General features: G+C 33.2%; 1 protein-coding gene across 1 annotated transcript; it reads left to right on the top strand.

Moving 5' to 3' along the window:
* Positions 1-838: 838 nt before the first annotated feature.
* On the top strand, positions 839-2074 carry LOC9308622 (ethylene-responsive transcription factor CRF1). The gene has a single exon (XM_021020615.1). It carries the CDS (start codon positions 945-947, stop codon positions 1845-1847), a length of 903 nt encoding a protein of 300 aa, XP_020876274.1. The 5' UTR covers positions 839-944; the 3' UTR covers positions 1848-2074.
* The last annotated feature ends 9150 nt before the right edge of the window (positions 2075-11224 follow it).

The following is an 11224-nucleotide window of genomic DNA, read 5'->3' as shown; positions in this document are numbered from 1 at the left end:
CTATAAAGAGTGTTAAAAAAGACAAATATAAACTTTAATATATTAAAATTTTAATTAAATGCCCATGTCAAAAATAAGAGAAATTCAATTAATACCATGATACAAAAAAAAAAGTGAAATGACACGCAAGTCGAATGGAGTTGTTCTTTTGACGTAACATCCTATGTTGTCGTCTCTCTGCCACGTCTAATTTGTTTTTACTTGGTTAACAAATGACCAAAACACCCCTGTAGTTGAATGAAAACAAAGATTATTCGTAAAGGTTTTAAGAATTTAATTACAGCTATTAACCACACTTAATTACTACTGCTAGATAATGCCATTAAATTGTGAGAGTAATATATAGTATTAAAATTTTAAGGTCAAAGGTAAGACTAAAACCGTACCCTCTATGGTCATTAAAATAATTTTGTTTCCCTTAATGACAAAAAAAAGGATTGTAAAACGCCGCAACCGCCGTTTCAAGATCCTATAAAAGACTCTGTTTCGTTCAGAGTCTCTTTCTTCACTTAAATGTTTTGCTCTGCTTCTCTCTTTTTCTCTATCTTCTTCTTCATCTTTTTTTGTCACTCTCTTTTTCTTTTCTCTGCAAAAAAATTTGCCCAGGAATATTTCTTAAAAAAAGACATGCATCCCTAAACAAGAAAAAAGCATCTCCTTCTTTGGTGTCTTTTTTTGTTCAAATCACCAAACTCTTGATTCCATAAGCATATATCAAAAAAGCTCTCTTCTTTTCTCTGCTTTCTTCAACTTTCCCGGGAAAATCTTCTTGTTTTATCTCTTGTTACAAAGCATCAATCTCTCGTTTTTTCAATTTCTTTCTTTATTCCTTTTTTTTTTTTTTTAACTTTTCCTAACTTTTATTTATATATATATAAACACACGAACAAAGAAACACATAAAACTATTACAACAGTTTTAAAGAGAGCGAGAGATAAAAAAAAATGGAGACAGCGAAGAAAGTTTCTCTCCAAAGAGAGAACAAAATCAAGAACTTCGTAACAAAACCAAGAATCTTACGAATCTCTGTTACTGATCCTTACGCTACAGATTCATCAAGCGACGAAGAAGAAGAAGATGGTTTTGAAGCAATCACTAGAAAACGACGTCGTGTCAAAAAATACGTGAACGAAGTGGTTCTTGAATCGGTTTCTGATAAAGGAAAGCCGATGAAGAAGAAGAGAAAGAAGACTGTCGCTACTGCTCCGGTGGTTGTTACGGCGGCGGCGAGGAAGTTTCGTGGAGTGAGACAAAGACCTTGGGGAAAATGGGCGGCGGAGATTAGAGATCCTAGTAGACGTGTTAGGGTTTGGTTAGGTACTTTTGACACGGCGGAGGAAGCTGCCATTGTTTACGATAACGCTGCTATTCAGTTGCGAGGTCCTAACGCGCTGCTTAACTTCTCTCCTCCTCCGGTGACGGAGAATGGTGAAGAAGAAGCTTCGACGGAGGTGGAAGAAACTTCGGGTTCAATCAGTGGTGGTGGTGGATGTCTTCATTCGCCGGTTTCTGTTCTCCACTCTCCGTTCTCCGGTGAGTCTACGGCGAAGATTGCGGTGAAAGAGGAAGTTTCCGGCGTATCGACGGCGGAGATTGTGGTTAAAGAGGAGCCGTCCTTTAACGTCCCCGATTTCTCGGCGCCGTTGTTCTCAGACGACGACGTTTTTGGTTTTCCGACGTCGATGAGTGATTGTTTCGGCGGCGATTTATTCGGAGATAATCTTTTTGCGGATATGAGTTTTGGATCCGGGTTTGGGTTCGGGTCTGGATTCTCCAGCTGGCACGTGGAGGACCATTTTCAAGATATTGGGGATTTATTCGGGTCGGATCCTCTCTTTACTGTTTAACGGCGTTTAGTGAAGTTTTGTTACCGGCGACGGCGAGGATATAAAAATATCGGCGATTTTTTTTTTATAAATGAAGATTTGTTAGACCACACGCAGTGGGGGATCCTTCTGTCGGATGTATGTATTTTAAAATAGAGAAATATTGCAAAATGTTGTCTCTCTCTTTACATATGAGTGTAAGTTTACATGTGAGTATAAGTATTAAAATAAACAGAAATATTGCAAAAGTCTCTATCTCTCTCTATCTTTTCTCTCTCTCTTTTCTTTCTCTCTTTAATTATAATAATAAAAAATTATTCACACTCACACTTCCACTTATCCCATTGTATATGCTCTTATATATATTAAAGTTTTAAACTTAATTAATGGTGATTTTTTTTATAAATAAAACTAATGGTGAACTTTTTGGCATTAATTAACGTTGGTTTATGTTAACGGCGTGGCGCACGAGTTTGTCTGAGCAAATCTCTCTCTCCACGCTTTACTACTTTTCTTTCTTCTTTTGGAATCACGTGTTGTCTCACGTGACGAGGAATCAGTGAAAAGCTTTAGTTATTTTTTGTTAGTTAATGATAAATAGTAATTTTTATTGGGTTTATTTGGCAAATAGCAACCATAATTGTTCTAGATTTGGAGCAAATATGTGTAGGGGGAGAATCGAATCTTGGCAAGTGTCTATGCAAAAAATGAATTTGAACTTTAAGAAAGCTGTACATGTGTGGAAAACTTCTACAATATAGTAAGATTTTTTTTTAAAAAAAACTCTATAGTAGCTTTTTCTATTTCCGTTTAAGGTCTCTATACATGTGACATGTCTTATATAATGGGCAGCTTTGTCGATTGACAATTTCTATTTTCATAGAGAGCACATATTAGTATTTTTAATGCATTTACGAAAAAAGCAACAACAAAAAAACAATCCAAGAAATCATAATTCTTATAAACAAATCACAGTTTGTCTAACAACATGGTTAAATGCACAGGCCATTATGAGTCAGGCTTGTATTATATAGCCGGGATAAAGAAATAGAATATAAACAAAGTGGAACAATTGAAGATCGAACCGGTCTAGTCTGTGGACAGTTTAACCAACACAATAGTCTGATACATAACTAATGATGAGACAGAAATCATAAATGTTTTTTTTGGGCAAAAAATTCATAAAGGAAAATTTGGATGTATAACCAACAAAAAATTTTAAATTAAGAAACTAATCTTTAAAAAAAACTTACATTATAACATATGTGTAATATATATTATTACAATTTTGCCCTCACCACTAACTATCACCAATGGCCACCACCGCCGCTGTCGCCGGAGCTACCAGCGTCTCCGGAGCCACCACCATCTTCGGAACCACCGACGTCGCCTGAACCACCGCCGTCGCCGGAACTACTGCCATAGCCGGAACCACCACCGTCGCCGGAGCCACCGCCGTCGCCGGAGCCACCACCACCAACTTTGGTCATTTCACTTACCCTTTAAGTTAATTAGTTAATTAATACATATCTAGTGCTATATTCTTAATTTTTTTTTTGAAAATGTGTTATTCTTGCAAATGACTCATTCATAAATGTTAAAATGGTAAACAAGATATGCGTAGTGTACGTAGAGGATGACTAGGATAATAATAGGTCTCATGAAATGCTTTTTTTTAATAAAGGGTTAGGTCTCATGAAATGTTGCAGTGCTTAATAAATACCCTTGTTTTAAAAATCGCTAGGCGCTAGTCGGGCGTTCGGCATGGGCCTAGCGATTAATCGGAAAATCGGATTAAAATCGGGGATTAATCGGAGATTAGTTTTAGGGTTATTTTAATATTTTTAAAATATATTAATCAAATATTGTAAAAATTTATGATTTTTATTACAAATTTATGATTTTTATTAAAATTTGAACACAAGCTATTGTAAAACATCACAAACTCTCCATTCAAATGATTGAATAACAAAAATAAAAAGTTTTTTTATACTTGCAATCTAAAAAATAATCGGGGTATATAAGATTAGGCGGAAAGTAATCGGATTAGGCGGAGAATAATCGGGTTACTGATTTTTTAGGGGATTAGTCATTAATCGAGGCGGATAGGGTGGGCCTAGCGATTAAGCGGGGAGTAATCGGGGCTAGGCGGGGATTTTTAGAACAGGGATAAATACACTATATAGAATTATAGATAGATAGAATCTTATATATTATCCTCACTCAAAAATTTATGCACCTTTTCACTCTTAACGTACACTTCTCGTGTCATTCCCATGCACTTAACTTTTTTTTTCCCTTACCTATTACAGTATTAGTAACCTTGCAACATTGATCAAATTATTGTCCGAACTAAGATTTTATCTTAACATTGTGACTTATCATATAGAGATTGGATCAAAGTTATCATTGTCAGTGTTAATTTCCAAAAAGGGAGAAAAAGGTTCTAGTTGAAGCTGAGCGTCTTTTTCAAGTGTGATTTGAGAGCTGCAAAACCCACACAAATGGTAAGGCCCATAAGAGAGCACGACATTCATTTTTATGGGATTGTGTTTGCCATGTTGGTGGTACTTGGTAGTGATGTGGACCAGCTAAGACCGTTTAGTCTGGTTTTTAGTTTTACAAGACTAAAGTATACTGCAGAAAAAAAAAAAAAAAAAAGTATACTGTAGAATTTAGTCTAGTAAGAGCTTGTATGGGTGTAACAATTTTTTTATTATTATCATTTAAAGCAAAAGAGAAAAAAGAGAGAAAGAAAAAGAGAGAGAGAAAAAGGCCACGTAAGGAAAATATTTGGGTTCACCCTTATTCACCTCCTCCTTTTTTAACCAATGAAATTATGACATGTCATATTATATTTAAATAAAATAATAAACTAAATCTAAAATCAGAAAAACAAGGAAACAAAATTTTTACATAAACTAACGTCAATGTTGGCGTCTTATTTTGACGTTAGGTACCTTTTTAATATAATTTATTTTATAGAGAGATATAGATTAAAGTTGGATGTATATTTTTGTATAAAATAAAAAAATTATTTGGGTTTATTATTAGAGATGATTCTTTTTATTTATCTCTTTTTCTAACCAATTAAAATACTTATATTTTATTTAATTATTTGTAAAATTTAGTCTGCTACCAAAACGCAGTTATATATCAGTTCGGGTTTATAAAAAAGAGTTAGGATATATATTTTTTGATTAAACAAAATCAAATATTGGTTTAGGTTTATAAACGCATTTAGATGTTACAATTAAACAAGTTTAAATATCGGTTTGGGTTTATACAAAACGGTTAGGGTCTAAATATTATAATTAAACGAGGTTAAATATCGGTTTGGGTTTATAAAGAACGGTTAGGGTTTAGATTTTATAATTAAACGAGGTAAATATCGGTTTGGGTTTATAAAGGAGGATTAGGGTTTAGATTTTGTAATTAGACGTGATTATATGTCGGTTTGGGTTTATAAAGGATGATTAGGGTTTAGATTTTATAATTAGACGTGATTATATGTCGGTTTAGGTTTATAAAAGAAGAGTTAGGGTTTAGATTTTATAAATAAATGAGTTTAATTTTTTATTTTAAATGACATATTATGATTGGTTAGAAACTTAAGGTGAATAAAAACCCAAAATTGTTCATAAAATAAATTGTATTAAAAAAGATGTTTGTAACGTCAACGTTGACGTTAAGTAAATATAGATTTTGTTTCATTTCTTTTTTTTTCCTGATTTTAAATTTATTTGTTTATTTTATTTATATATAATATGACATGTCATATTCTTATTGGTTAAAAAAAGAAGAGGTGAATAAAGAGGTTCACTCTAGGGGTGAACCCAAGTTTTGTTCGCCACGTAACCCTTGCAACCGATTGTAACTTAACACTCGGATGTACATAAAAGTGGACTATTCTGATTATTTCTCAATTTTAAATTACTCATACCCCATGTTCGGATATACCACTGCTGATGCTCTAAGACCATCTCCAATGGGTTACGAGTTTTTTTGTCGACTCTTTGCTTCTCTCATTGTTCTCTGATCAAATCTTCTCAGATTCTTCCATATTTCTCTTCTCTCTGCTTCTCTCATTTACCCCATTAAGCAACAATAATCGAACTAGGTCTACGGTTATTTCGATTTTGAATCTCCAAATCCAGAATTGAGTGTTAAATCTGCGGAAATATCAAATCTTTGGAGATGGTTCTCTGGGATTCACTTCTTAACTGGCTCAGGAGGTACAAATTTCTTCTTTTATCAAAATTGTATAAAAAACCAGTCTTTTTTGTTATTCCATTGAAGTAGTTTATCGTTATGGTTCTGGGTTTTCGTAAAAACGTTGCCCAAAAACCAATTTTACTCACAAAATGTCAACAAAATGGTGTCAGTGTTTCAAAATCTCAAACTTCTCTTGAGTTTCTTTGATTTCTTGGGCTGTGTATTTTGTTGTTACATTATATGAATTGGTTCATTAAGAAATCTACCGTTATTTCTATGTTTTTGTGTATTATTGATCTTTTGTCCACTGTGAATTTTGATCCATTTAATTTGTAGTACTGATGCTTTGTGTGATGTTATTATGCATTACCAGGACTTGGTAGTGTCAAATAAATAACAAAAAAAAAAACAGAGAATTGGCCAATGATCGAATTGTGGAAACAAAGGATAATTTTTTTATTTTGTGTTTGTTTATATTGCTTTGTCAGCTTGTTCTTTAAACAAGAGATGGAGCTCTCACTCGTTCTTTATATTGCTTTTAGTCAATAAAGAGTGTTTTCGAACAATTCTTCTCTTACATGTTTCACTTCTTGTTTTCTTTGGATTTGTCAAGACTGGAGTGTAGAGTTTTGTGGGCAAATTGCTAAACGATGTTGTCAAATTTCATGTTGCAGGGTCTGTGAAAACATTCCAATTGTTCTTTGTGGGAATAAAGTTGATGTGAAGAACAGGCAAGTCAAGGCCAAGCAAGTAACATGGGTTCTGATGTTACCGGTCCTTTAGAACAAGTATAGGCCATGTTCTCAATTTCTTTTATGTTCATACACTCAAATAGGCCTGGGCAAAATACCCGGAACCGAATACCCGAACCGAAAAACCCGAAAAATACCCGAACCGAATCCGAACCCGATTTTTAAAAATACCCGAATGGGTCCTAACCTCCTACCCGAAAAAAAACCCGAACCGAACCCGAACCGAATCCAATACCCGAATGTACCCGAATACAAATATACACCTAAAAATATTAGTTATATTTATATTTATAATACTCGAAATACCTAAAATTACAATCATAAATCCGAATATATTAGGTATTTTTGAGTAATTCGGATACATTTGGATATATTTGGTTAAAAAGTAACTAATGATGTAGTTTTCTTTTGGATAATTTTAGTATTTTTAGATATTTTTGGTTATATTTGGTAAAGAGTAACCAATGTATTTTGGAGAAATCGGGTATTTCGGTTAGATTTCGGGTATTTTTGGTTATTTTCGGGTATTTTGCTTTTTTTATTAAAATACCCGAACCGACCCGAACCCGAACCGAACCCGAACCAAATTTTTAGAATACCCGAATGGGTCTTGACCCCCTATCCGAATAGACCCGATACCCGAAAAAAAAGAACCGAACCCGAACGGGTACCCGAATGCCCAGGCCTACACTCAAATGTAACCAAAACTTCATACACTCAAATCAACCACTAAAGTTCATGCACTCAAATGTAACCAAAATTTCTTTCTTTCTTGTCTAGTTTCATACACTTAAATACTTTACTATATATATATGTTGTAACCAAATTTTAAAAAAACCAAAACATTTCAAAACACTCAAAATTTTTAAGAACCAAAACATTTCAAATTTTTAAGAACGAAATCACTTCAAAACATTTTTTTAAAAGAACCCCAACTTAAGAAATTACCATTCGACAATGCCAAAAATTAAAACTCTTTCCCAAACTCAAAAGTTTAAAATTTTCAAAATTAATAATAAAAATATTGCTAAGAGCCTTTGCTAATATACTATCATTGTGGATGCTCTAACGTACGTTTGGTATGTTTGATTTTGGTTTGACTTCGAGCTTTGCTAATATACTACCATTGTGGATGCTCTAACGTACGTTTGGTATGTTTGATTTTGTTTTGACTTCGAATTTTAATCAAGATACTAATATTAAATCCACCTTATGTTATGTGACAAAAAAACCATGTTATGTAAGAAATATATTATGTAATAGGCCTGGATCCATTCGGTTATCGGTTGGGTCTATTCGGTTTCGGTTATTTCGGTTCTAAAATTTAGTATCCATTCGGATATTTTAAAATTTCGGTTCGGTTTTGGTTCGGTTTCGGTTCTTTCGGTTTTAAAATTTAGTATCCATTCGGTTAGGTTATTTTGCTTAGGATATTTTCGGATATTTCGGTTATTTTTGAGTATTTTCGGATATTTTTGGATATTTTTTGGTTATTTTCGAGTATTTTTACTATTTTTATATATTTTTCAAGTATTTTTTATTATTTGGTCTATAAATAACTAATTATTTTGAAAATATAATTGTATTACAGGTATTTCGGTTCCGTATCAATTCGGTTACGGTTATTTCGGTTAATTATAAAATTTAATATCCATTCGGTTATTTTCAAATTTTTGGTTCGGTTCGGTTCGGTTCGGTTCTTTTTGCTTCGGTTTTGGTTCAGTTTATTTGCCCAGGCCTAATGTAAACTGTGAAATCTTTGGAAGGTCCATGATCCATTGCTCTTCTGGGCTGAATATATAAAAAAAAATGTTTTTAAGAGTTTCAACAATTGTTTACCATATGCAAAAAGGACATGACTCTCTGCAATTGTCTACCGGTATAATAATATCAATGTGTTATCTAAAATGTGATTTTTTTCGATTTCATAATAAAAATGTTTTTACTCTATGAACTTTAAAGAAGCATAAATCAAAACCCTAGTCAGACCTAAAACTCTAGGCATGCACAAGAATAAAATATATATTTTTGCTCTGATTTCAAAACACAAATGTTTTCACTCTTTCATATCTTAAGTTTAGTAAGTGATAAACATTTAAACAAATCAAGCATATCTTTTGACATTGATCACATCACACAGTAAAGAGAGAATTGGTTTACCTAGTAAGGAAACAAAAATCCTAAAAAAAACTTAATTGGACGATATGATTGGGTTTTTGGATTATAAAAGCCAATAATATTTTTAAAAACTATATCCAACTAACACTGAAATCTTACGTAAGCAAGATTTATGTAAATCTTTGATGCTGTTATAACAACTTTCCATAACTCCTGTAAATCTTGCTTACGTAAGATTTATGTAAATCTTTGATGCTGTTATAACAACTTTCCTTCTTAAATGCCATCACAAGAACTATAGACAAACCAATTACTCCTAGTCAAAACCAGATGCACAAAAGTATAGACCTAGCGTAGATTTACAGAGCTATATCCTCATTCATTCAATGTTCTAATGCAAGCTTGGTAACATCATGCTCTGATCAGATTTTTTGCGGTTCGAAGATTTATATAGAAAAGTAACGATTATTACAATATATATACCTAAACCTCGGAGTATGACAACATTTTTAAAATCCAATTTCCTACATATGGACACTTGTCATTCTTATGCATTAAATTCTCCATAACTCCTGCAAAAAAAGACACAAAACATTTTTGAATAGGCGCAATGCAATCAAAAGAAAAGTTAAGCCTAAAAATACGATGCATAATGGAAATTGAAGAGTTTTGAAGATTGATCATGTGAAAGTTCTTTTACTTTACAAACTCATTCTACAATATAACTTTTATAGATAGTGTGAAAATGAGATATGTCCAGAGAGAAAGATGAAGACCTATAATTCCAAGCGACAAAGAGGAATAAAGGCGATAGATATTTACATGTAGGAGGAGCAAACACACACATGAAAGAAGGGACTTGTGGCCGACAAGAAATATACATGGAATTAAGAAGGCGGAGGTGGCGAGAGAGATTCAAACGAAGAAAGAGTTGGGGTTTGTACTTTCCCAAACACGACCATAAAAGCTTTTAGGTTTCGACATCGGTATAAGTGAAAATGAAATTTACAAACCTAGAAAGTAAAAGTGAAAATGAGTCACAAAGTTGGAAAGATGAAAATAATCATAGAGGGGAAAAATAGAATAACCTATTTTTATTCATCAAGCTTTCAAAAAAATCCATTCAAACAAATTTTGACCCTAAAATGGTATTAGCATAAAAAAAATAGTATGTGTAGATTTTCAGATTTTGTTGGATTTTTTACTTATCTAATATTTGTTGAAATTTATAATATTTGGATTCTGTCATCCTTATCCCTTATCCTTGATTCTTCCTATATAAGATCACATGTGCATGACTCTCTTTTCACACTACAAAGAAACATAAAGCAAATCTAAGTGAGAGATAATATGAGTGATGGCCATGGCGTGAAAGAAGGTGACACTTGCATTAAAACCTCCAAAAGCTGGTTTTCTGGTTTTTCCCTGATCAATGCAAGTTTCATTTTTTTTCTAGCCATGATTATCACTGAGTATTTAAATCTTAAATATTGTACTATTGAATATCTTTTTGACATAGAGGTCAATTTGTTTGTTTACTTGAACATTTTATAATAATCAATGATGTTGGGATAAGCTTGAAGAAGAAGAAGGAAACTTAAGGAAAAAGAAAATTCTAATCCAATTAGGAATAGTTCTATTTAGGAGATATCTAAATAAGTTAGTTTACCTATTTGGATTAGGAAATTGTGTTAGAATTCTCTCTATATATAGAGCTACCAAGGTATGGTAAGCCTTATGAGTTTTGAGAGAGAGTTTGAAAGATTGTGTTTAAGAGATTGAGAGAGAGACCAAAGTTTTGAGTTATTTTCTTTGGTGATTAATAAAGAGAGTTATTCTTTATTTTTGAGTTCTTAAACAATCTTTCTAAACTTTATTTGGTATCAGAGCAGTGAGATCCATTCAGACGTGAGAGAGGAGAAACTACTTAGCAAAGATGGGTGATATCGTTGTAGCCAAACCAAAAGAAGGAGTAGCTTCATCCGTTAAATGTCCGATGTTGAGTAACTCAAACTACAGCGTATGGAGCATGAGGATGGAGGCTACTCTACGTGTGCACAAAGCTTGGGAAACGATTGATCCGGGCTTTGACAATCAAGAGAAAAACGATCTAACCTGAGCTCTTCTGTTTCAATCAATTCCCGAATCTCTAATCTTACAGGTTGGAAAACAAGCAACTGCTAAAGGAGTCTGGGATGCGATTAAAGCTAGAAATCTCGGTGCTGATAGGGTACGAGAGGCAAGACTGCAGACTCTCATGGCCGAGTTCGATAGGTTGAAGATGAAGGAAGGCGACACCATCGACGAGTTTGT

Source organism: Arabidopsis lyrata (assembly GCF_000004255.2).
Source record: "Arabidopsis lyrata subsp. lyrata unplaced genomic scaffold ARALYscaffold_6, whole genome shotgun sequence".
Classification (NCBI taxonomy): domain Eukaryota; kingdom Viridiplantae; phylum Streptophyta; class Magnoliopsida; order Brassicales; family Brassicaceae; genus Arabidopsis; species Arabidopsis lyrata.
Note: the sequence above shows the minus strand (reverse complement) of the source record. Positions and strands in the feature narration are given on the sequence as shown.

Bases quoted from the DNA above. Each gene is read 5' to 3' on its own strand.
- LOC9308622 (XM_021020615.1), top strand. From the start codon at position 945: ATGGAGACAGCGAAGAAAGTTTCTCTCCAAAGAGAGAACAAAATCAAG.